We start from the raw sequence: 26,628 nt of genomic DNA, 5'->3' as shown, positions 1-26,628 counted from the left end.
AGTTTGCATTCCTGTGAGCTCTCACTTATTGCATCATGTTCAATTATCAAATCTAGGGCAGGAAGTTTTTTTGATTTACAGTAATGAGCAAGTGATTATGTTTGTTTGTCATTTTAATAAAGACACAACATCACAAGGTCAGCACTGAAAGAGGATTACATATGTGAACTATTTAAATGTCTGTGCCAGAAAACCACTTCTGGTTTAGTGTAACATTGCAAGCACCACTGAGAATGCTGCAGACTTATGCGGAGTTAACTTCACATGCAAGGTACAACTAGCCCAGAATTGAAACTGTTCTGTAGTTCTGCTGATCACAACATATTCGGCTGATCTGTGCCAAAATGATTGTTCCTTCACTCATTTGTGTTGTAAACTTTAAATTAATTCAGTACAGGTTTCTACAGATAGGTTATACCAGGTTCAATAGCAGATTTCATGGCTACTGAAAAATACAGAAAAATATTGTATTGCTGCGGTGTTCAAAGAAACTTTCAGCATGCTTGAATTTTTGTCACTAGTTCAATTATGCACCAGATAGCTTAGTGAAGCTAACAACCCCATTTCACTGAGCTAGACCACTGTCAGTATTTATTCTCACTGATAAGAGTTGACATTATGTTTTAATGGTGTCCTGATTTTTATCACTTCATGAATGTGGCTGCACTTTCAGTTGACTAGGCTTAACCTTTGGAATTCCATTCTTATACCAATCCACCTTTTGACTTCACTTCCCTCCTTTAAGACACTCTTTAAAGCTTAGATTTTTGCCCAAGCTTTTGGCTAATTCATCTGGTGGATCTTTATGTAGATTAATCATATCTTAATGCTTCTGTGAAGCATCTCGATGCATTTTATTTAAATAAATGTATGGTATAAAGGTAAAGTGTTGGCACTGCATTTTTCCTATACTTTACAAATTTCCTACACTTCTTTTACAGGAATATTTTACTAGTCCTTCAGTTGCTTATTTTGACAGGTTTGGTTTTGTAAACAAAATGGCTTTTGTTTTCTTGACACTTGAGAAATGCACCAATTCTCTATAAATTTTGCTGAACATCACGTTTTCTTTAATAATACTGGTGATAAGTCTTGGGATATTTTACAACGTTAAACATGCCATTTAAATTCAAGTTGTTATAACTGTTGTGAAGCATTTTAAAAACATATTGCATTTAAGGTGGAACTGAAAGTGGGGTTAAGTACTGCATAACCCTGCCATTTCATATTTACGTTCTTTATACACGTACAATCAATCATTCTTGAGACTGATGCTAGATCAACACACTCTGAGACACTTAATTTGCAGCAACAATATCCAATAAAAATTATTTGTTAGCCTTTACTTCTTGGTACAATACATTTCAATATTGGAAAAATTCCCAATGTTTTCTGACAGATAGTTGAACAGAAAAATAGCCAACAGCCTTGTGAGTACAAATTCTGTGATGCGTATCTTTGTCTGTATTAGGGTGGGATGCCGAAAATGCACACCCTTATAGTGCTGTGCGGAAACAGAGTGACTTCACCATTTAGCTAAAGCTACTATGATGTTCCAATCACTGCAAAAATAAAGCTGGCAGCAAGAACATAAGAATATATGAAGTGGGAGCAGGAATTCAGCGCTTCCGACCTTCTCCGCTATTTAATAGGATCATGACTGATTTTATTTCAGCCTCAACTCCACTTTCCTGCTCATTCCCCATTGCCCTTTAAGACATTACTAATTAAAAATCTACCCAGCACCTCCTTAACTTTACTTTCTGCCCTAGTGTTCATTGTAATAATTTAGGATAGTGAATTCCACAGACTGAGAACCCTTTGAGAAAAGCAACTACTCCTCCCCTCTGTTTTAAATCGGTCACTTCTTAGTTTAAAACTATGACCTCTCAAAATCATTACATCTGGCAAAAACATGGGTGTACCACTTATAATCAATGAGATAGGTAATAATAAAATTTTATAGCCAAATTTTATAAGTATTATGAATAAGTTATTTTACAGTCTTTCAAAGCATTACAATAGTACTTTAGGTTTATTTGTTAAATTGTGGTACTTGGGGAGTGAGCTTTTCTGGGAAAACTATCTTTGGTGATAATTAAACATTTCATAGATGGTCAGAGTCCTTAATTACATGTCACATGTATCTTTTGAATAATCTAGTACATGTGAGTTAATTAAATACTTTTCTAAACTTGTCCTGCGAAAAGGAATTGTTATTTATTTAAACAAGTTGTGATTCTTGTCAATATACATTATTTACCAATGCTGGGCTTGTTCTTTCCCTTGTCATCCAAAGGTAATCACTCATGCTGAGGTGTAGTCCTGTGACTGCTGTCAGTCCAACAGAACTTTGGTTAAGTGAACAATCACAATTGGTATATATTCCACCTGGAAAATCTAGCAACCAGAACAAGGTGTTGACCTCGACTGAATGTTGCAGACTTGGCACATTCCAAGGTCCAGGAGTACGTGCTGAGGGTTGCACTAAAGCTTGGGGTCAAGGCATAGTGGGGAAAGACCACAGACTGAGGTCTTCCCACTGAAAGTAAACAGGGTCCCATTCAGTTATTGGACCCTCCCAGTACCTCAAATACATGTAAGTATAGTCTGGTTCAAGTAAGAGATGTCTTTGGTTTGTTTGGATAGAGTCAAACTCTAATGTTTATTTGTTTCCTTGATATGATACTGTACAGAACTGAACTGCCTTTAGTGATTATGTATGTGTGTGTTTATATATAGGTATCTTTATGAATAAAGTATAAGTTTGAAATAAAAGAAATCTAGCAAGAGATCAACAACTTCAAAGCAAGTTAAGTATCAGCCTATGGGTTGCAATACACAAACACAAAAGCCAACAATAAGTGATAATTAAACAATGGTGAGATATTTTAAAGTGTAAGAGTCACTTGATTAGATTCCCTTTGTAGTAGGGAATCTAGTCAAGTGAACCTTACACTGTAAAATATCTCACCGTTGTTTAAGTATCACATCCTACCAAAAATTATGCAAATGACACAATTAGCTGACAAAGATAACACACCATAGCTAAATGCTGGGACAATGCACAGCGTTTTACAGTCAGCAGTGAAAGCATGACACCCATCTTATATGTTACCAACTGTAGCCCAATTTTTACAAGCTTTCAGCACAGTGCCATCTGTAGGTCACCTGTGGAATCTGTGAGCAAAATAATCCAGGCTCTTCAGCCCATCAGATTATTAGGGAGAGAACTTGACTTACTTAAAGCCCATTCTTCAACAGAAGAAAAATCAGGTCTGCAAGGGATGAGTTTGCACTTTGGATTGGGATACCACATTAGGGTCAAATGGGGATTCAAACCCCATACTGTGTCATCAGCAGCTAATCTACCTCAAGTGGTGCTCTAATTAAGTGTGACAAGTGAGGTGTGGATGCTGGATGGCCAAGAGGAGTCCTTGATTCTGGAAGGAGTTGCAGGCTGACTTTACAAGTAAGACAGGATTTTTTCTATTCTGAGGCACTCTTCATGTCTTTACATAATGAGCAGTCAAAAATAGCTACAGTTGCCAGGCAAACATTGCAGCAAAGATATGTTTCCTATGCTTGCAACTGTGAGGCAGCTAATAGGCCTCAAAATTATCCTGGACTGCTGGGCTTGGTCTTTTGTTGGGTGGCTTCCTCTGGGGAGGTGTAGTGCTGCCAACTCCAGGAAAATTCCAGTTTACCTCTGATCCAGACCCTTGGTTCACCAGTGAATGTGTTTAACTAACTGCCTGTCACTCTGAACAGACAGCCTTTCCAACTCCTGACCCAAAGTCTCAGAGGTGGGATGGTGTTGGTGAATTACAGACAGGTTGGTGATACAAAATTATGTATTTGCAATCCCCAACCTCATCAGTCCATGGATTTCATGCCGCTGTGTCTAAACTAAGAAGTATAAATTATTTTAAAATCATGGATAGAAAGGCACAATAAAGGTTGGGAAATATGGATGGATTAGTGAGAAAGAGAAAATATATGGACAAAATATTTAATAATAATTAATTTCAATTTAAAACAAGTATTTGTTTCTAAAAATATCTGTAACATTAATAAGTTCAAAATAACTCCACACTTTTAAAGTCAAAGTTTCAGAACAGCGAGAATATTTGATATTATTTGTTGTTTAACACACGTTATAATGTCATTTGCTCCTGAAAGCTCTAGTCCTTATATCTAACAACTTCTACAGAGGGCAAATACACCAAACGTATTTCTCAATATTGAATCTTTTTGCAAGAGATCTTTTGTAACAAATATGGCAGAGGAGGGAATATCTGCCAGACATCATCTGCTTTCCACCACAATAGCACTGAGCAATTTTAACCTCACCTTTACCACAAGCCAAAAATCTAAATCATTGAAGGTAGTATTGGACTATTACATTACAGACTTCATAACAATGCTATTGATTTATTACAACAGTGAAATAAATAACATAACATGAATGAAAATAATGTGTTGGTGAGTAACTAATGGTGCAGAACAACTGTTTCTTATTACTGGTTTATCTTTCTAATCAGAAGAAAATGAATTTTTGGTCGTCTTTTCAACATTAGCTCTATAAGAACTAATTTGTTCTATCAAGAACATCACTGTAATCATCTTCTAGTAATCAGATTAATTTTTTTGCACCAGTCATTGTATGTGGTTATTCTCCACAACCTAAATGCTATTGAGTTGCATTTTCGCTAATGATAAGTATTTTCATTAAAGTGTGTGAATTTTAATAAACATTTAAATACAATCTAGCTGGAATAAAGTGGTGTTGAACATATTAGCAAGTAGTGCATAATTGTAGCTTACTCAAGTGTTTTTAAACTCATTCAATTATCTAGGGCTGAAATGCTGAGCAGTTTGTAATTCAATATCTAAACAGGATTGCGGATAATGTAAACTGAAAATCTCAGCTACATTAGAGATGGATGCAGGGATGAAAAATACATTTTTTCCTCACTCATTTTGGGGAAAAGTCTAATGTTTTAAGAGCCAAACATTTATGCTAGGCGTATAGATCAACAGGAATGTCCATTTTTAAAAAATTAGTTCTTACATAGCTGTCTTTTTCTGAATTAATAACTTCATTGAGTGATCTGGCTTGGTTAAGTGTGATTTCTAATAGGGTTGGGAATACATTGTAAATGCTTAGACAATGGCCCCATATTTGAGGCACTGGGCAACCTGGCTCATGGCTTTTGTATTTTGTCTTGTTATAGGTACAATTTAACAAGATTGCAGATAATATAAATGGAAAATCTCATCTACATTAGAAATGGAAACAGGGATGAAAAATAAATTTTTTCCTTGCTCATTTTGGGGAAAAGTGTAACCTTTTAAGAATCAAATATTTACGCTTGGCTTATAGATCACCAGAATAGGTACAATTATTTAATTCCAATTCTGAACCACAGTAACAGATGGGAGACCCAACCAACTGGGAACTCTCTGCCAATCTTGACGTGCAAACTGGACACTGTATCTAAACACTCAATGAGAATATGGACAGCCAATGGGTCAACTAAAACAGTGAGTGTCAGGAATTGTTCAATAGGTAATTTACAGATCTGTCAGATCTCATGGCTTCTATTTTCAACAATATACATTGGAAAGCAACAAAGTGGGAACTCTGGCTGATTCTGTGTGAACCATGGTCACATAGTCAGATTGTTCTATTTTGAGTATTTGGTTGCATCTAACTTAATAAAGATCTGGAAGTAAACCCAGCATTGGCTTCTTTGAACAGTATATAAGCAATACATTTTGAGTTTCAAATAGAATCCTTCCATAATTGTATTTATCTACTTGCAAATCTTGAAAGTAGCTTCAGCCTTGCAAAATGTATTCCTTGCACAGATCTGGAAATGCACCAGTCAAAATACACCATGTCTATTCATATTCATGGTAAACCAGACCTATGACTCTGTTCCTCCACTATCAACTTGCTGTTCATGAAACAATGGTGAATATATGAGAGAAACACACATCTCTCAAGGCATTTTGCGGTAGAATTCTAAGCTCAATCAAATAGAGGCTGCAATATGTATTCCATTCTTACTTCATATTGCTGGCTCCCTCTTCGTAACAGTGGACAGAAGTCCATTGTTTTCATGGAATCTCAAGTCCCGGATATACCCCATTTCCCTCCTTTAAGTTAAGTTTTAGGTGCTTGAGTACTATTCCTGAGACCGAAGCATTAGGGCTGACATTTCAGTGCAGTACCAAGGGAATTGTGAACTATATGAGCTGTTTTATTTTTCACCTGGGACATTAAAGGTTCTCAGGTGGACCCAGAGATACCAAGGCACTGATTTGAAGCACAGCAAGAAATTTTCGATTAGTTTTCCCCAATTAATTGCCCCTTAACTAGCACCACTAAATGAAAGATAATCTGGTCATTGACATTTCAGGGATCTTGCTCTGTAATTTCCTCATTTAAAACTACTTCATTTCCAACATTGCAACAATCACTGTCGTCACTTCAAATGGAGCTCAGAAGCTGTTGGAAATTTCTTTCATCCAGAGAGGTGGTGAGAACCTAGAACTCACTACCACAGCAAGTGTTTAAGGTGAATAGTACAGATATATTTGAGAAGAAGCTTGTTTAGGTTGTGATGGAGAAATGATTTTATGTTGATAGTTAAACGATGAAGGATAGGTGGCAGCTCAAAAGGAGCATTAAGTGCCATAGATTGATTGGGCTAAAAGACTTGTGTTCTCTATACTCACTAATTCTATGCATGTTTTAATATTTGTTCACAGGATATAGGCATTGCTGTTTAGATTAGATTAGATTCCCTACAGTGTGGAAACAGGCCCTTCAGCTCAACAAGTCCACACTGACCCACCGAACAGCAACCCACCCAGACTCATTCCACTACATTCACTCCTGACTAATGCACCTAACAGTACAGGCAATTTAACATGGCCAATTCACCTAACCTGCACATCTTTGGATTGTGGGAGGAAACCAGAGCACCCGGAGGAAATCCACGCAGACATGGGGAGAATATGCAAACTCCACACAGACAGTTGCTCGAGGCGGGAATTGAACCCAGGTCCCTGGCGCTGTGAGACAGCAGTGCTAATCACTGAGCCACTGTGCCACCCAGTGTTAATCCAGTTGGGGGTAAGCTACATTGTTAAACCATTGAAGTCCCCATGGAGTGAGTTTCAGGATTTTGACACAGTAATACTGAAGGAATGGTGATATATTTCCAAGTCAGGGTGGTTTATGGCTTGGAGGAGAATTTGCTGACGGTGGAGATTTTCCATGTATCTGTTGCCCTTGTCCTTCTGGATGGTAGAAGTTATGAGTTTGGAAACTGCTGTCGAAGGAGCCTTGGTAAGTTGTTTTGGGCGCAGCCTATATAAATATAAGACACTATATAATTGGGAACGTTTCTTCTTATCTTCCAGGAAATTGAACATCTGAAGGTCTGCTATCAGCAATGCCACCTTAAAGGGTTTGAAACAAACACAGTCTGACAGCTAACACCCACCACATCAACAGCACCTGCACCGGAGCTCTGATGAGGATGTGTGTAACTTTGCATAAACCAGCAGCAGATCTCTGGAGATTTAAAGCAAAAGTTTCAGAGTCAACCCAAACGATTGAAAATTCAGCACAGTGTGAACCTGTTAAGATAGTTCTGGAGATAAATATTAGTTTGAACAACTTCCGTTACAAGTTATAGCAAAACACACAATGTTACCTAACCCTGTTAGTACTGCAGTTGGCATAGCCAATAGCACTGCTGAGTTCCTCACTGCTAACCCTGTACATAAGGTATTGCTTCTCATATTAACGCGTGAAGACTCTGGAAAAACTATCTGAGTTCATGAGATTAATTTGTAAAATAAAAATTTAGGCTTTGTTAAAAGGTATCCTGAATGACAAGCGATTAATGATATTGTAGTACTCATGGTTCAGTGGGTGTGCTTTCTCTTATACTTCTAGCCAAACAGAGGTTCCATCTACACTACTGTACTCACATTCAGATCTCAAACTAGAGTGTCACAGGCTGTGAGTATCTGCAAAAACACTGTCACTGACATTGCTTCCTCCTTATCTCGAAGTAAAGGTGTTCAGCTCCTCATTCACTGTCCTGTTAACCCAGATGGCTAGATAGCTGGTTTGCAATGCAGAGTCATGCCAACAACATGAGTTCAGTTCCTGCACTGGCTCAAGTTACCTTCCCAGCCTCTCACCTTGTTTGAGGTGTGATGACCCTCAGGTTAAATAACTGTCAGTTACCTCTGAGAGAACAACTGTATGGTGTGATAAGACTGCGGTGACTTTCTATTGTAAGACTCCATTACTTATATCAGTATAGGGCAGGTTCTCAATCCAGCTCTCTAGTGCAGTGTTTAACACCTCTCTTGCTACATATTTGTTTTATATCGGTATTTTCCCTCTTACTGATGTCAGAATCATGTGATCGGTTACATTATTAATAGCCCATGAATAATAATTGCCCCTCTGTGTCGGAAGCTTCATTAGTTCAAGCCCTGACTTAGTGTAAAACCTAACGTGGCACTCTGGTGGAGGGCTGCACAGTTGGAAAGACTGTCCTTTGAATGAAATGATGGTGATGAGGCCCCATCCATCCTTCAAGTGGTTTGCAATGTTTTGAAGACCAGCAGCAAAATTCTCAATTATGTCCCGGTCAATATCTATCCCTCAATCAACATCACTTAAAATCAAATTATCTGGTCATTAAGCATCAGTCTCTATGCAAACCCCTGCCCATTATCTCACTTTTTAGATTAGAATCACAGGGGGCCAACACCTTCAATATATTGTCTAACTATCACCATTGTTAACAGCTAACCCGAGAATGCAACTTTTTTTTAAAAAAGGTTTTGTGATTTACACATGAAAGAAGTGAAACTATCATTGTATTTTAACAGATGAAAGGCTTAACAGACAATCAATTTTTCAATGTATAATTTCAGTTACATCACACTATAAATTCTTGCTATAAATTCTGTGTGTTAGGATTGAGCCCTCCACTACCACCTGATGAAGGAGCGACGCTCCGAAAGCTAGTGTGCTTCCAATTAAACCTGTTGGACTATACCCTGGCGTTGTGTGATTTTTAACTTTGCACACGCCAGTCCAACACCGGCATCTCCAAATTATGCAAACTTACTGTGTGTAAAATTTGCTGCCACTTTTCAGCATTGCAACAGCAGCTACATTTCAAAAATAATTCAACATCCGTAAAGTTCTTTGTGACATACTGGGATAATGAAAGGCACTATACAAATGCAAGTCTTTGATAGTGTGAGAAGAGAGACCAGAGAATTATTACTACATTCTGATATTGAATATCACCCTTTGGCACTGAGCAAGATTGAACACATATTGTGCTAAGGTACAATTGTGTTTCAAATTACAAGTCATTGAAACAAAGTTGAGAACAAATTACCTTTACATAATAGATCACAAGCAATATGTCAATCTTCCTCACACAAGATTGACTTATACTGCTCTGTGGAGGATTTTATTTCAGTCCAAGATGATGCCATACAACAGATTTATCAAAATGAATATACAATGTAGTAATCAGTTTGATGAGATTCATTTATATTGTTCATCAAATAACACCAGTATTCCATTATTCAGGTGCGTTTTAAGATTTATTTGTCACAATTGGATATGTTGTATATTTGAAATGGAAAATGGTTGAAGAATTATGTTGAAGCTGCAAGTTGTGAATCAGAATAGTGTTGAACAAAATGGATAGCAATTTTACAGAGTCAGAATAAGTATGAAGGACCAAATGGTCCCCTTCTTGGCTGTGCATGTTCTAACATTCTTCCATAATGCTCATTATTAAAACTACCTATCATTAACTCTTTCTTAAAGAGCTGAAAACTCTTTAATCCCCACCATTAGCTTTTTCTTCCTCTGATAATATACAGGCTACATACGTAATATTTATAAACCATTACATGGAGACAGTTTCTAGTCTTTCAAGTTTGGCACCTTGCTTTATAGACCTTTGTGCCTTCTCAAGTTTTCTGAATAAAACAAAAATATAAAAAGAAACTGACAACTCCAAAAAGCCACATCAGTTGAACTCCAGTGAAACATGCTGTTTCATAATTGTCTTGGGCTTAACAAATGATTTACTGTAAATAGTAACTTACTTTACAGATATGGAGAACTCTCCAGGTGAACTCTCACTTTCTCGTAAAAGAAAAGCTCCAACATATCCTTGTTTCAGGAGTAATTCTTCCGCTGATGTCCTGGAGATTCGGCCTATGTACCAGCTGCCCAATTGAGAAAACACAAGAAAATCAAAATCACATCAGCAGTTAATATTAGATAATCCTGTGTAATGTTCCTGTGTTTGATTAATGGAGTCAGTGACTCTGCTGCTAGCCTCTGAATCAGAATGTTACGTGTTCAAGTTTTCCCCAGAGATCCTATGTGATAATCCTTGCTGACAATGCAGTGCTGTACTGAAGGAGAGCTGTACTGTCAGGTCTACTGCTCTTTCAAATGAACTGAGGCCACATCTTCAATCTTGGTATGACATAAATAATGCACAACCTGGAGAAAGAACATTCCCACTGCCCCTGGTTTTCAGGCTGATAAATAGCCCCCTTTTTTTTAAAACTTCATTCATGGGTAGAGGGCATTGCAGCTGGGAGATCATTTATTACCCATCCCTAGTTATGGTTGAGGAGGTGTTTGTGAGCTCTCTTCTTGAACCTTTTCTGGCATCACAGAAACATTACACCTAATAAAAAAAACCCAAAGAACTGCAGATACTGGAATCAGAAACATAAACAGAAATTGCTGGAGAAACTCAGTAGGTCTGGCAGCATCTGTGGAGAGAAAGCAGAGTTAATGTTTCGGCAAAACATTAACTCGGTTTCCTGTCCTCAGATACTATCAGACCTGCTGAATATTTCTAGCAATTTCTGTTCATACATTTGATCATTATCTCAATCTGTTGGTGGAATCCTGTCAGACATGAATTAGCTGCAGAGTTGCCTGCATTGAAATAATAACTGCAACTTCACAAGCAATCCCTTGGCTGTTGAGTGCTTTGGAATGGTCTGGAGTCATGAAATTCATGATATACAGTAGTCGTTTCTGATACAACGTGATAGTTCCATTTCCATGTGATCTTGGGTTATAAGAAAATCGTGCAATAGCTGTGCTATTTAAACTAATGTGACCAGAACCATGTTATAGCCAATTACAGGTAAGAAAGGCTTGCATTCTACAAGTAACGGTCTAAACTCTTCAATCATGTTAAAGTCAACTTGTGTTGAAGAAACACATTTATAACAGAACCGATCATAATAAAGAGAATTTTTAGTTTTGTTCATCATTCACTTTCATTTTACCAAAGTTATATCATCAAACCTATAGGGATGCACTGAGCAATTTGTAAAGTGTAGTTAAGAATCTCTATGCCCCATAATTTAAGTAGAAAGATTTAAAAGAATTGTCGCTGTGAAGTTAGCATTGATAATAAATAGAGCCTTGTTGATTCCAGTGGAAAATTATTTTCAAACGAGCAAAATCCATTCATTATTTTGAATGCCATGTTTCAGTATGGGTGAATCTACATGACTTTGCTTAAAAGATTTTTATTCAGAATTACCAGCACTGAGTTTCATTTGAGTGGAACAACACAATCTGCAAGCCCCCCTCCAAGCCGCTCACCATACTGACTTAGAAATAGATTGCTGTTCCTTTACTGTCGCTGGGTCAAAATCCTGAAATTTCCTCCCTACGGGCATTGTAGGTTAACATACAGAATGTGGACTGCAGCAGTTCAAGAAGGCAGCTCACCAGCACTTTCTCAAGGCAAATAGGGACAGGTAATAATGGCTGGTCAGCCAGTGATGTCCATGCCTATGAGTGAATTTTTAAAAATCAGTTTCTTTACTCAGGAGGAAGAATTATTTTAAGATATATATATTTTTTAAAAAGCATTTAGCACGTTTGCCCTCATTGCTTAGTCCTTTCAATATAGGAATTGGGACATCATGTTGAGGTTATGGAGGATATTGGTGAGGCCTCATCTGAAGTGCTGTGTCCAGTTCTGTGTCCTGCTATTGGAAGGATATTATTAAACTAGACAGGGTTCCAAAGAGATGTACCAGAATATTGCCAGGTTTGGAATGGTTGAGTTAAAGGGAAAGCCTGGATAGACTGGGACTTTTTTCACAGGAGCATAGGAGATTGAGAGGTGACCTTATAGAAGTTTATTAAATCAGGAGGAGTATAGGTAGGGTTAATTGTAGATGTCTTTTTTTTAGGATGGGGGATTTCAAGATTAGGAGGCATATTTTTAAGGTGAGAGGAGAGTGATTTAAAAAAGACATGAGGGGCAAATTTTGTAAACAGAGGGTGGTTCACATGTGGAATGAACTTCCTGAGAAAACTGTGTATGTGGGTACAGTTTTACAGTGTTTAAAAGACATTTGGGTAAATACATGAATAGGAGAGATTTGGAGGGATATGAGCCAGGAGCAGGCAGGTGGGGCTAGTTTAATTTGGGATTAGATTAGATTAGATTTACAGTGTGGAAACAGGCCCTTCGGCCCAACAAGTCCACACCGACCCGCCGAAGCGAAACCCACCCATACCCCTACATTTACCCCTTACCTAACACTATGGGCAATTTAGCATGGTCAATTCACCTGACCCGCACATCTTTGGACTGTGGGAGGAAACCGGAGCACCCGGAGGAAACCCACGCTGACACGGGGAGAACGTGCAAACTCCACACAGTCAGTCGCCTGAGTCGGGAATTGAACCCGGGTCTCCAGCGCTGTGAGGCAGCAGTGCTAACCACTGTGCCACCGTGCCGCCCACGGTGATTATGTTCAGTATGGTCTGGTTGGACCAAAGGGTCTGCTTCCATGCTAAATGACTTTACAACTCTGTGAGATATGATACTTCAAGCTCCACCCAGGATAGAAAGCATTGCTAATGATTATTCAAAAAGTCATGAAGAAATGTTGCTAATCCAGGTGGGCTGTTGATGTTCAAATACAAAAGACATGTGCCTTTTTGAGGTTGGCATAACTGCTCAGCCTCAGAGCCATGCGTTGAATGCTGTAATATTTTCACTGCCACTATTTTTTTGTTGAAATACAACTTAAAGAAAAACATACAAATTTATCAGTAATCCAATTTCCACTTGACTTTCCAAATATAACTAGTCAAATGGAGCTTTTTCTTACCTTAGCTTTTTTTTTTAAAAAAAACATTCTTGGGATGTGAAGGCCACTGGCAAGACCAGAATTCATTGCCCATTTGAAATGCCCTTGAGAAGGGATACCTTTGTGAGCCAAATTCTTAAGAATCACTGCAGTGTATATAAGTACCCCATTGTGGTGTTGGGAGGGAGTGACAGTGAAGGAACAGCAATCATAGTTCCAAGTCAAGATGGTGTGTGACTTGTTAAGGAACTTGCAGCTGCTGATGTTTGTGCATCTTCTGTCGTTACCTTTAATGTGGTACAGGGTTGCAGGTTTATACGTGTGCAATACATATTTGAGAAAGACCATTGAAGCAGACACCATAAAATGAGTTAAGAATTAAATGGGGTGAGGGTTTCCAGTAAAGGGAATAGGTGCAAAAGTTGGTAGGAAAAATCCCTTTGGCAGTAATCAGTTTTTTTTCTGAACTTGTCTTTGTCCAGACCAAAATAAATTGGAGGATGATTTCCTCTGAGTACTACTTAAAGTGTGCAGAAGTGTAAAGCTGTGAAGTGAAAATGCCTTTATGATTGGCTGCAAAAAGCAAACCTTGGTGTTCTTTACATTACTGAGAGTTTATAACATTGGGAGAACCAACTTTCAGGAACATTCAATAAAGGCTTATTCAGCAGGATGCTTAAGATACTTGGAAAGATCAGGGAGCTTTCCTGGTGTCCTTTGCAGTGTCCAATCTTCAAATAATGCCAATACAAGTAACAAAGCAAGATTCTTCTTCTTATAACCATATACTTTTTCATTTATCTATCAGGCAGGTTTTGCTGTGCATTATGTGTACAAATCTATGTGTCCTTGCAGATTGCAGTACTGTGCACACAAACCTTCTGCACTCATGGAATTCACAGCATCAGACAATCCTAATGAATTATTCTGCTACTCATACAGTGAGTCCAATTGCAAAACCCACAGCTCCAGCTAAGAACAGATTCTTACTTAATTCCACATATGATTGTGCACAATATACCATGACAAGAACATAACGTTCGGTCTGTAGATGGAATAGGAAACTTACTCATGTGGCTTCACTTTAATGTAATTCTTTGGAACAAAGCCTTCTAACCCACGCAATTCAGCTTTAAACCAGTTAGGGTCATCCTCCATGTTAAGCACCTGAAAGAAAGACATCAACATTAGTACAGATGTCCATTCAAGAACAGAATGGTCACTGTCTTAACCACTCCATCTTCCAACACCCCAGGCCTTCATTCTCAGTGACTGTTTTCAGCTAAAGAGCCTTTGTTAGTGACTCCACAAATTTCTTTCTCTATTCTATTAAAATCATTTCATTGTTAAGTTTCTCTTTCTATCTATAGTTTCCCATCACTTTTGAACCTGCACAAAACCTCATATTGATCTTAATCTCCCTTCTATATGAGGTGTTGGAAGCTAAACACTGTTCCCTTAATGTGACCTAATTAATGTTTGCTGATTATCCTTTACTTTTGTACTCTGTCTTGATTTATGAAATTCATACTTGTTGTGGCAGCTTTTTATGTCTTTAATGTCTTTATAATTGAATTTCATATTTGATACTCAAGGTCTCTCAGTACATTCACCCCTTCAAACTGTGGAGATCTGGTCAGTTTATCTGGAGAAAGAAGCAGCATCTATGTTTCAGATCAATGACATTTCATCAGAATAGTTTCTACTAGTTTTGTTGAATGATGCCAGCATTTTCTGCTTTTACTTCAGATTTCCAGCGTCTATAGTGTTCTTCCTTTAGATTGTTTCACAGAGTCATTGAGTCATAGAGATCCACAGCCCTTCTGACTATCATATCCACACCGGTCAAAAAAAAATCTACCTACCTAATCTAATCCCATTTTCCAGCACTTGGCCCATAGCCTTCTATGTTTTGGCATTGCATATACTTCTTAAATGTTATGGGAGTTTCTGCCTCTGCAGTCCTTATAGGCAGTAAGTTTCAAATTCCCATCACCCTCAGAGTTTAAAAGATTTTTCTCACAACAGCTGTAACCCTCCTACTTGTTGCTTTAAATCTATGACCCTGGTAAGTGATCCCTCCATCAAGGGGAAATGTTTCTTCCTGTCTACCTTGTCAATGCCCATTATAATTTTATACACCTTAGTTATGTCCTCTCTCAATCTTCTCTGCTCTAAGGAAAACAGCCCACTCTGTCCAGTCTCTCTTCACAACTGAAACTCGCCAGCTCAACAATATCTTGGTTAAAAAAACAAATTACCACAGATGCTGGAATCTGAAACCAAAAGAGAAAATGCTGGAAAATCTCAGCAGGTCTGGCAGCATCTGTAAGGAGAGAAAAGAGCTGACGTTTCGAGTCGAACTGACCCTTTGTCAAAGCTTTGGCAAAGGGTCAGTTAGACTTGAAACTTCAGCTCTTTTCTCTCTTTACAGATGCTGCCAGACCTGCAGAGATTTTCCAGCGTTTTCTCTTTTAGGTTCAATATCTTGGTAAATCTCCTCTGCACCCTCTCCAGTGCTATCACGTACCTCCTATCATGTAGATTCCAGAACTGTACACAACATTCTCGGTGTGGCCTAAACAAGGTTTTATATAGTTTCAGCACAGCCTCCCTGCTCCTAAATTCTATGCCTGTGCTATGTCTTCTTAACCACTTTTTCTATTTGTAGTGATACCTTAAGGAACCGTTGTATGCGCACACCAGGGTTCCTCTGATCCTTGGTGCTTCTCAAGGTCCTACTCGTCGTCATGTATTCCTTCGCCTTGTTTGCGCTGTCCTGCTAATTGTCGGGCCCTGGGTAGTGTTATAGAACAGAGAGATCAGGGGTTTCTTTGAAATTTGCATCACAGTTAGAAAGGGTGGTTAAGAAGGCATTTGGCATGTTTGCCTTCATTGCTCAGACTTTTGAGTACAGGAGTTGGGCTTGTACAGGACATTGGTGAGGCTTCTTCTGGAGTACTGTGCCCAGTTCTGATCACCATGTTATAGGAAGGATATTATTAAGCTGGAGAGGATTCAGAAAAAAATTGCCAGGATGTTGCCTGTAATAGAGTGATTGAACTATAAGGAAAGGCTGGATAGGCTGGGACATTTCTCACTGGAGCTTAAGAGGTTGAGCAGTGACCTTATCGAAGTTTATAAAACATGAGGGATATAGATAAGGGTCTTTCCCAAGGATGAGGGAGGTCAACACTAGGGGACATATGTTTAAGATGAGAGAAGAAAGAGTTATAAAGGACATGAGGAGCAACGTTTTACACAGAGAGTGGTTCACGTGTGGAATGAACTGCCAGAGGAAGTGATGGATGTGAGTACAGTTACAACATTTAAAAGACATTTGGTTAAGTACATGAATAAGAATGATTTGGAGGGATATGGGCCAAATGCAGGCAAGTGGATCTGGTTTAGTTTGGGAACATGGTCATCATGGGCTAGTTGGACTGAAGGGTATGTTTCCATGCTGTATGACTCTATGATCTCAAATTACTCTGGACTGAATATCATTTGACATTGATGAACCCATCTGTCTAGTTTACTTTATCCTTTTGTAGTGTAAGACTATTCTTCTCACTATTTACTACCCACCAATTTATGTATCATCCATGAACTCACTGATTGATCATCAACATTCAAGACTAAATAATTTGTGTAAACCACAAATAGTAAGGGCTGTTATCCTTGTTTTTCTCCCAACATATGGTTAAGTCTGAGACAACACAACAATGATTACTGTCTGTTGTTGAGACATCCCAATAATTTATTTTTCTTCAAGGAATCGTTTGTATTTCTTGTCACACTTTAGCTAAGCCCCCTCTTTTTTGGTTGGGAAATATTTAGACGTGTTCATACATGTTGATCAGTTCAGACACCCTTTGGCAAATTGGAATTTCCCCACGATTAAAGATAGCTTGTCAGGTCAGTAGTTTCCTGTTTTGTCTTCTACCCATTTTTCCTAAACAATTAAGTCATATGTTGCGATTTTATAACCCAGCAACACAACCCTCTAAACAGGGCAACATTGAAATATTGTGACAAATGCATTTACAGTTTCTTCATTTGTTAATACTTTACAATGAAAATCAGCTTGCCCCAAAAGATTTGTCTAACTAAAGTCCCATTACTTTGTCCAATATCAAATTCATTAAGTTCCTTTCCAGGGCTGAGTTTTAGTTTCCTTTTGGATTATTGGGATTTTTTTCCTCTTGTTCTAATCTGAAGACAAGATCCATTTAAAAAGGTTGCCATTTCATGAACTTTCTCACAGGCTATTCCCTTAAAGCAGGGACAGTCAGTACCACAGCTCAGTAATTTGGACTGGAATATCAGTACACAGTTGTAGCAATCTTTAGAGGAAAACAACCCATCATGTTGATAACCATCTTATTGTGCCCATTAAATCTCAAGCTATAGCTACAATATTACATAACCCATTTTAAGTTGCTATGTTTTGTAGAGTTTACATGTGCTTCATTTGCATCAGAAATCCTCAGTAACTGAAATAAAAATCTTGCCTCAGTGCTTTCCCTTTAAGTGACTGTATGGCACATGTCTTCTATTATCTAACTCTGACACTTCATCTCATTGCTTCTTCAGCAGGAGGAGGAAATATGGTGGTTGCTTGCTTGCAGTTGATCATAGTTCTGAAAATGCAGGTGGCCTGTACCTCCCTGTACAAAGTCTAGATAAAATGCTGCAAAATATGACACTGTGGTTCTGCAGAGCATCTCACAAGTTTCTAGAATAGGATGGTTAGGTAGGATAGATGTGAGGAACTGATACATCACCATCTGTCCCAATTTTTGTTATTCTTTGTGGTTTTCTTCATTCAGCATGTCCTGTGGTCCATATGCGACTAGTACTGAGAAGCAAGTTGGCAACTGATCACCTGCTATGTCATTCTTGCTCTGAACCCCAGTATTCTAATGTAAAATTACAAATATTTACAGTTAAGAAACAATCCAAATTGTCCGTGCCACTGCTTGTGCTCCACACAAGCCTTGGCCCAACTTCCCTGAATTCAATTTAGTTTCATATCCTTCAAACGCCCTGTTTCTTGTCCTTAACTAACTGTCTGGTATGCATCAATGTTAATTGTCTCATTTTTTTTTAGATTAGATTAGATTACTTACAGTGTGGAAACAGGCCCTTTGGCCCAACAAGTCCACACCGACCCGCCGAAGCGCAACCCACCCATACCCCTACATATACCCCTTACCTAACACTAGGGGCAATTTAGCATGGCCAATTGACCTGACCCGCACATCTTTGGACTGTGGGAGGAAACCGGAGCACCCGGAGGAAACCCACGCAGACACGGGGAGAACGTGCAAACTCCACACAGTCAGTCGCCTGAGGCGGGAATTGAACCCAGGTCCCTGGCGCTGTGAGGCAGCAGTGCTAACCACTGTGCCACCGTGCTGCTCTATGTTGTAGTTGCTCATTGTACTCACACTCTGCACTTATCAGTTACTGATGTTAAAATTAGATAAACTTAAAGTAGGCAGATATGTTTGAGCTCAAGGTGTCTATGACTCAACAAAGCATTCAATAGAGTAACTTCACTTAGACAGAGGACCTCTAAGTGGGCCAACTGGTCCCAGTAATGATAGTTGCTCCAAAATGAATTGCAGTTCTGAACACATGCGATTTGTGGGAGTTCTCTCCACTGTCAGCTGCAGACATTGGAAATTGTTGATCTCACAACGAAGCTGCAGTATATAAAACATTGATGTTTGCATGTCCAAGTTTCATGGCACGTACGCTGGTAGGTTTTAGTCCTTGGATCCAATAGCTGATTAGAGATTAAGGCAGCCTCTGATGCCTAATCTGAAACTGTCTCCCAACCAAGAGGTGGGCAAATTGCTTTGGATGGAAAGAGTCTGGGGAGCATTGAAGGAGACACGGATGGATTGAATAAGAACATAAGAAATAGGAACATCTGGCCCATCCTGCTGTACTATTCAAGAAGATCATAGCTGATCTTTTTGTGGACTCAGCTCCACTTTCCTGCCCGCTCACCATAACCTTTCATTCCTTTGCCATTCAAAAATATCTCTATCTTTGCCTTAAAAGCATCCAACTAGGAAGCCTCAACTGCTTTACTGGGCAGGGAATTCCACAGATTCACAATGCTTTGGGTGAAGATGTTTCTCCTCAACTCAGTCCTACATCTGTTCCTCCTTATTTTGAGGCTATGTCCCCTAGTTCTAGTTTCACCTGCCAGTGGAAACAATCTCCCTGCTTCTACTGTACCTTCATAATTTTATATGTTTCTTGAAGATCTCTCTCTCTTTCTTCTAAATTTCAATGAGTATAGTCAACTCTCTCGACTCTGGAATCAACCGAATGAGAATGAGGAGGGAAGATAGAAAGAGGTATCTAAAAGGGTGAAAGATTGAAGCATGGAAAGAGGTTAAATGGAGGAGGAAAAAGATTGAATAAAGGAGATATGTGCAAGGATGAAATGAAGTTTTGTTTTTCATCCCCATTCCCCATACGGACATCGCAGTGGTTCAGTGGTTAGCATAGCCGCCTCACTGCGCCAGGGACCCGGATTCGATTACACCCTCAGGTGCTTTTTGTGTGGAGTTTCCATATTCTCCTTGTGTCTGTATGGGTTTCCTCTGGGTGCTCCGGTTTCTTCCCACAGACTAAAATGTGCAGGTTAAGTGGATTGGCAATGCTAAATTGCCCCATGGCATTCAGGGGTGTGTAGGTTAGGTGGATTGGTCATGGGAAAATGCAGGATTACAGGGATAGGTCTGAGTGGAATGCCCTTTGGAGTGTTGGAGTGGACTTGATGGGCCGAATGGCCTGCTTCCACACTGTAGGGATTCTATCATTCTGAACAAAGGTTGGTAAAATATATTCCCTCGTGATGGGTACACAGGACACCTTCCATGTCAAGCTGTTGTAGGCTTTGCTCTCTTCCTTTCCAATCTTGTGGTCTTTCAGCCTGATTACATTTGTGACCACATTCAGAGCAGACAGAGGAAGTAAGATTTAAAATAGCCAGAGCTATTGTGGTAGCCTAGGGATGAGTCTTGCTTAATGGTAAAGCTCTTTTTATAGCTTGATAATGCTTTTGTGAAATATCCACAATATGGTAATGCATTAGAAGAGTAAGGGAAAACCCAATTTGGATTCTCTTAAAAAATAAATTGTGCTCTGCAATGTCTGGATCCCTGTAAGAGTAAATTAAGTATGTATCATAATACTGAGCCCTCACTACCTTCTCTCAGGAAAAATATAAAAGTTTTCTCTTTTGCCTATTGTAGTAGGTGTGTGTATGGTTCTACATATTTTTACCACATGACTCCCCTCAAACTATCCCGCTAATCGCCACCCATTACAAGTAGCCCCAGCTATCCAAAAGTCCAGCATTCCCAGGAAACCTTTCGTAAACCAAAAATGGCGTAAAGAGAAGGTGCATGATTTATATAGGAAAAAGTATTGCAGTTTTTTGTAAACGTGAAAACCCTCTTCGGTTTCGTGAAAACAGGTACTAATTTAGGTCTTTTGTAAAAGGGAAATTGCATCAAACGAACGTTTGAAAAGCGGGGGATATCTGTTATGCACTTGCTGTTTCGACTGATAGGGAACAGAAGTGTAAGTGATCCATCTGAATACATGCCTGTGAACTGGATGGAATTGCTCAATAAAAGTGACACACTTTCAGGAAGCTTCAATTTTAACTCCCACCGCTTTGTTCGGAGTCCACGGTGGGTGGAACATTTCAAGAAAGTGAGTCTGAGTCTAGGTTCTCAGTGACTAGAAGGCCTGAGGCCTGGTTGAAATTCTAACAAAGTACAGCTTGTCAAGTTCCTTGCCTTCTGTGTATGCCTCTGTGGTGAAATAGTGATCTCGGCATTCAGAGACTGGCATGACAAAAATCAGGTCTTTTAGATTTTGAATTAGTTTGGCAACATAAGCCAGTCACAGCAATAACCCACAATGGTGTGTAGCATGTGATAACTCCCACAAGAATGAAGAACTGAATGTTGTGTGTCGGGTTTAAGAGAATTATGGAGCTGTTGGACTGCCAAGTGTAGTGTTCTTTGGATAAAAGCTAAAACAAGATATGCTTTATTTTTCAATGTGTCTAAAATGACATTATTTTACAACTCAAATAATCAAATCTCATTGTCCTCATACAAACAAAGAGCAGAGTGTAGAACTTGTTCCTCAGAGGGAGAGCCCCACTCCGGCGATTTGGCCAACAAATCAAGGAGACACTTCCGGAGGTCTCAGGGTGGGATGTTAAACTGAGACTCTCTTTACCCATAAAGACATAAAAGATTCCATGGCACTATTATGAGAGGAAATTTTATTAAGACTTATCAGATCCTTAGGGTGCTTAATAAAACAGTTGCTGAGAGGTTGTTTCCTCTTGTGGGAGAAGTTAGTACCAGAGGGTCTAGTCTCAGAGGAGAATCACCCATTTAAGACAGAGATGAGGAACATTTTTTTAATCTCAAAGGGCAATGAATTTGTGGAATTCTTTGCCACAGAAGGCTGTCAGGCTGGATCATTAAATATATTCAAGAGTGAAACATACAGGTTCTTATTCAGGAAGGTGATCAAGGGTTACGGGGAAAAGATAGGAAAATTGAGTTGTGGATTATCAGACCAGCTCTGATCTCATTGAATGGCAGAGTAGGCTTGATTGGCCTAATGGCCTCTTTCTATTCCTATATTATCTAGCTTTCTGCTCTTGCTTTGAAGGGGAGCAGTGTACATTTCCATTCTGGCTCCAGCATTGTGGCCAATATTTGCCCCTCAGTCAACTTGACTAAACAATCATAATATCCGGTATTTAGCTCACAGTTGTTTATAGGAGCTTGTTGCAGCATTTCTTAGCATTTCAACAGTGAGTACACTTCAGACTTAACATACTGTAATGTGCTTTAGAGAGTCCACGAAGGAAGCCAAGGAAGTGCAAATCGCCTTTTATCCGTGGGGACAAAAACCAATTTATAATCTTTTCTGCTTGCAGGTATAGCTGAGTCATCCTGTGGGAGCTGCTCCTGCAAAGTAAATGCTGATTGTCACATTCTAACCACCAGTAGCAATGTAATAATGGCCACTTGAGTGAGGCGCCACAACATTATTTGTGTGGTTGCACTCTCAGTTCTCCAGCCAAGAAACTGAGCCTTCAGCAAAAGGAGGTGACGGAAAATAAGTTAACAAGAGAAATAATGCTACTCTGTTCCTTTAGGTTCAAAAAAGATGGGCAAAAATAGGAGATTTCCAACAAAAGTACAGATTGACTGCCTGCAAGTAATTACCGGCTGCAATGCATTATCTTAATCACTTTTGCCCATGGGCTTGTCATCTACTTCTGTGTGATTCTTTGTCTTAATTTTAGCCTAATATTAAAAGTTATGGAGTCAAACACAAGCTGGGTTGAACTGATGCTTTTTTTTCTTCAAATGCAGTTTTAAAAGTTCAACTATTACAATTTTAATTCTCAGGCGCAAAGTGATTTTCTAACATCTCAAGGCTCCCACCCACCAGTCTTAAATTCAGTCAAAATTCTGCTGCCTCCACTCTAAAACACACCAAGTCCCATTTACCCATCACCCATGTATTCATGACCTACACTTGATCGCCCAGTCCTTGATAAGAATTTGATTTTAACATCATTTGTCTTATTTTCAAATCTCTCCTCGGCCTCTTGCTCATCTATAAGGCTCTAGTCAGGACACACTTGCAGTATTGTGCACAGTTTTGGGTCCCATATCTCAGGAAGTATGTACTGGTCCTGGTGCGGGTTCAGAGAAAGTTCACAAAAATGGTCCCAGGAATGAAAAGTTCAACATATGAGGAACGTTTGAGGACTCTGGGTCTAGGATGGGGGGAATTCTAATTGAAACTTACAGAATACTGAATGGCCTGAACAGAGTGGATGTTGGGAAGACATTTCAATTGAAAGGAAAAACTAGAAACCGAGAGCACAGCCTTAGAATAAAGGGAAGACCTTTTAGAATGGAGATAAAGAGAAACGTCTTCAGCCAGAGAGTGGCGAATCGATGGAGGCTGTGGAGGCCAGATTATTGAGTATATTTAAGACTGAGATAGGTTCTTGATTGTCAGGGAGATCAAGGGTTACAGGGAGAAAGTGGGAGAATGGGGTTGAGAATGTCTCAGCCATGATTGAATGGTGGAGCAACTCAATGGGCTGAATGGCCTAATTTCTGCTCCTAATGTCGTATGGTCTTTGGTCTTAAATCTAACTCTGCAACGCCCTCAGTCTTACCACCCTGAATGATTTCTGTGCTGATCCAACTCTAACCTCTTTCGTATAACCATTGCTCAGTTGCCTGGGCCTGAACCCTGGCATACCCTCCCGGAAAATTGCTTTTCCCCTTCTTTTCCCCACTCCTACACTCTATTCTATTTCACATTAATATGCCCCAAGTTCCTACACAGGGGGATTACCAAATAACAATTAACACTGAGCAGCATAGGAAGCATTAAGACATGGGAAAGAGCTACGCCTTAAAGAATGTCCTAAAATTAAAGTTTCTTTTCATCTTAGGAGTAGAGGAAGTAGGAGTAGGCCATTGAACCACTCAAGGCTGTTCCACGTTTCAATGAGATCATTGTAGATCTTCTACCTCAAAGCTGTTTTCCCATTCTAGCCTAATATCACCTGAAACATTTAATATCTAGAAATCTGCTAGTCTCTGATTTGAAAAGACTCAATGACTGGAGCAGAGAATTCCAGAGATTCACCACCCTGTGAGTGAAAAAAGTGCTCATCATCTTCATCATATATGGCCTACTCTTTATTTCAAGACTTTGCCCCTTGAAGGACTCTCCTTCTCAACCTTTCCCTTGCCTGAAGTGGGGTAACCCTCAAGTTAAGTCACCACCAGTCGTCTCTCTATCTCTCTCTCTCTCTCTCTCTCTCTTCCTCTTCCCTGGTTCTAGACACATCACCTACTTGGGAAACCAACATTCCTGCATGTACCCAGTTAGACCCTTGTAACAACATTATTTGTTTCAGTGAAGTCACCTTTCATTCTTCAAAACTCCAGAGAATAAATGCCCAGTCTCCTCAATCTCTTCTTATGAGACAATCCCACTATCAGTCTGGTTAATCCTTAATGCACACCCTCTGAAGCAAGTATATACTTCAGCAAGGAGATCAAACTGCGCACAATGACAAATGTATGGCAATAAAAATTGTGTCATTTGTCTGATTGCAATGGAATCATATCCCAACTTTCAGGATCTGAATGAGGCCCTTAAGTGATCATAGACACGTCTCTAAAACCCCTCAGTAAAAATGGCAGTCTGCTTATCTCCATCTTCATGTCCCAATTTTAACCTTTACTCTCTGCTGATGCCATCTTGTTGGGCAGCAGGAGTGTCTGGGTAGCATTACAAGGTGGATATAATATTGTTGATTCCTGAGGGCCATGCTTTGTCATCTTAAAACTGTTTCCTGGCATTTTTAAAAATGTAAAATAACATTTAGAGGTTTCAAAATCACTTTAAGCGGCAATGAATAAGTTGAACAAATTAGTGAAAAGCTGTATTCTGAACAAAGCTTCTGTCACCGATATCTAATATTTTCATTAGATGAGTGGTGAATTAATTGATTCAATGTGCATTATTGTTTCAATGCAAGTTTCCAGTTAGAAGTTATGAATAATTCTGTATAATTTGGAAGAATCATAGGCATTTTCTCATATTAAAGAAAAACAGAATGCTCAGCTGTTCTGACACGCTAAGATTAATGGAGCTAATCAGCTAAATATTGAATGGTTATTATTTTATGTTGGATTATTTCATTAAGGCTGAGGTAGGTAGATTCTTGGTCAGTCGGGGAATCAAGGGTTATAGGGAAAAGGCAGGAAAGTGTGTAAGAAGCATCAGATCAGCCATGTTCCTGACAAACAGCAGAGAAGACTTGAGGGGCCGAATAATCTACTCTGCTTCTATTTTTTATTATCTTTTGGGAGAAAGAAATAAGCAGAATTTTCAATGCATATTTCAAATTTACTAAACAACAGAAATGATTTTGTTCGATGTATGTATTGTCCAATACTACCAAAACATACCACACACCAGTTTTGCTATCCCTTCTTGTGAAATAGGATTGTCAGTACCTTGACCAAAAAGGATTGCCTTTGGAAAAGTAACCCAACAGCAATCCATTGTTTGCAAGTTCACTTTAATCACTGAGTTAAACACACAGTAGATATAAGTTATGAACTGTTTGATCTGGATATCACAAATGGGCTGTTTATCATTCACAAGCCTTCAGAATATAATAAATGAACAAAGGCTCCACAGCATAATCACAGTGTGGAATCTGAAGAAAAATCCATGAACGTGCACACCATCCAGTAGTTTTGGGATGTTAAAGGGCTGTCATACATGTTACAGCTGCCCAGAGCTGTTGAGCGGTATCCAGAACAGGGAGAAATAACCTTAAAATTAGGGCTAGGTTGTTCAGGAGTGATGTCAATTGTCACTTTTTCACACAAAAGACAGTGGAACTCTTTCCCAAGAAAAAATGGTGATCAATTAAATATTTCAAACTGAGATTGAAGCATTTCTTGTTAGGCAAAGGTATTAAAGATTTCAGAAACAATGAGGATAAATAGAATTAATATGCTCATCAGCCATGATCTAAACTGAATAGTAGAACACGTTTGAGAGGGCTGAATGGCCTTCTTCAACCTACTTGGCACTAAAAATAATCAGGAAGAAAAGTAACTGGTGGCTTTAAATTTCAAACAGTTCAGGGAATGGGGCAGCTGTCTAAGACTCACCTTCAGAGTTTCTCCCTTGTTGAAACTCAACTCATCTGGGGCTGAGGCTGCAAAGTTGTACAAGGCGACTGCCTCCATGGTGCCAGGCGTTGGGAAGGGCACTTGTTCCCTCCTGCCCCTCCCGGGGATGTGAAGTGGTTAAATCCAGGTAACGGTTTAGAAGCTGCAGATACTCTTTGTTCCAGTCTCAGTCTCCCTTCCTTTCGTCTCACTATGTTGCCTTCCGAGGCTGAGCTGTTTAAGTTTTAATGAGGCTGCGTGTTTTGTGTGGAGGAGAGGTGTAGTGCTGCCCGGCTTCTCACAGTGTCTGAACATCACTTGAATGTGAAAAGCATTTCCGTCTGCTACGTCTCAAAGGGAAGGGGGATTTTTTTTTTCTCTTTCTTTTGTCTTCAGATGCCATACACAACAGGAAGCTCATGTCACATTATGGCTGAAATATTTACCAGCAGTGGAATTTTGTTTTGTTGCTTCTCTCCTCACTTCTGAGCACAAATGTCTCTGACGCACTGCACTGTTAAGTATTCAAAGAGCTGATCTATTTGTATCTCACCAATTTCTGCCTCCTCCTGATGATTCTAACACTCATGTACAATTCACAGTCATAGTTATTTTCAAC

General features: G+C 39.2%; 1 protein-coding gene across 1 annotated transcript in view; it reads right to left on the bottom strand.

Moving 5' to 3' along the window:
• Positions 1–26,440, bottom strand: part of LOC132825151 (GRB2-related adapter protein-like) — a 49,895-nt gene extending 23,455 nt beyond the window's left edge. The window contains exons 1-3 of the mRNA XM_060840169.1: positions 26,010–26,440; positions 14,288–14,385; positions 10,177–10,299 (exon numbers count right to left, since the gene is read on the bottom strand). Coding sequence (XP_060696152.1) covers positions 10,177–10,299; positions 14,288–14,385; positions 26,010–26,087 — 299 coding nt within the window. The 5' untranslated portion in view covers positions 26,088–26,440. The remainder of the gene's footprint in view (positions 1–10,176; positions 10,300–14,287; positions 14,386–26,009) is intronic.
• Positions 26,441–26,628: the final 188 nt, after the last annotated feature.

Source organism: Hemiscyllium ocellatum, chromosome 20, assembly GCF_020745735.1.
Source record: "Hemiscyllium ocellatum isolate sHemOce1 chromosome 20, sHemOce1.pat.X.cur, whole genome shotgun sequence".
NCBI lineage: Eukaryota > Metazoa > Chordata > Chondrichthyes > Orectolobiformes > Hemiscylliidae > Hemiscyllium > Hemiscyllium ocellatum.
The sequence above is the reverse complement of the archived record's forward strand: the minus strand, read 5'-3'. Positions and strand labels throughout refer to the sequence as shown.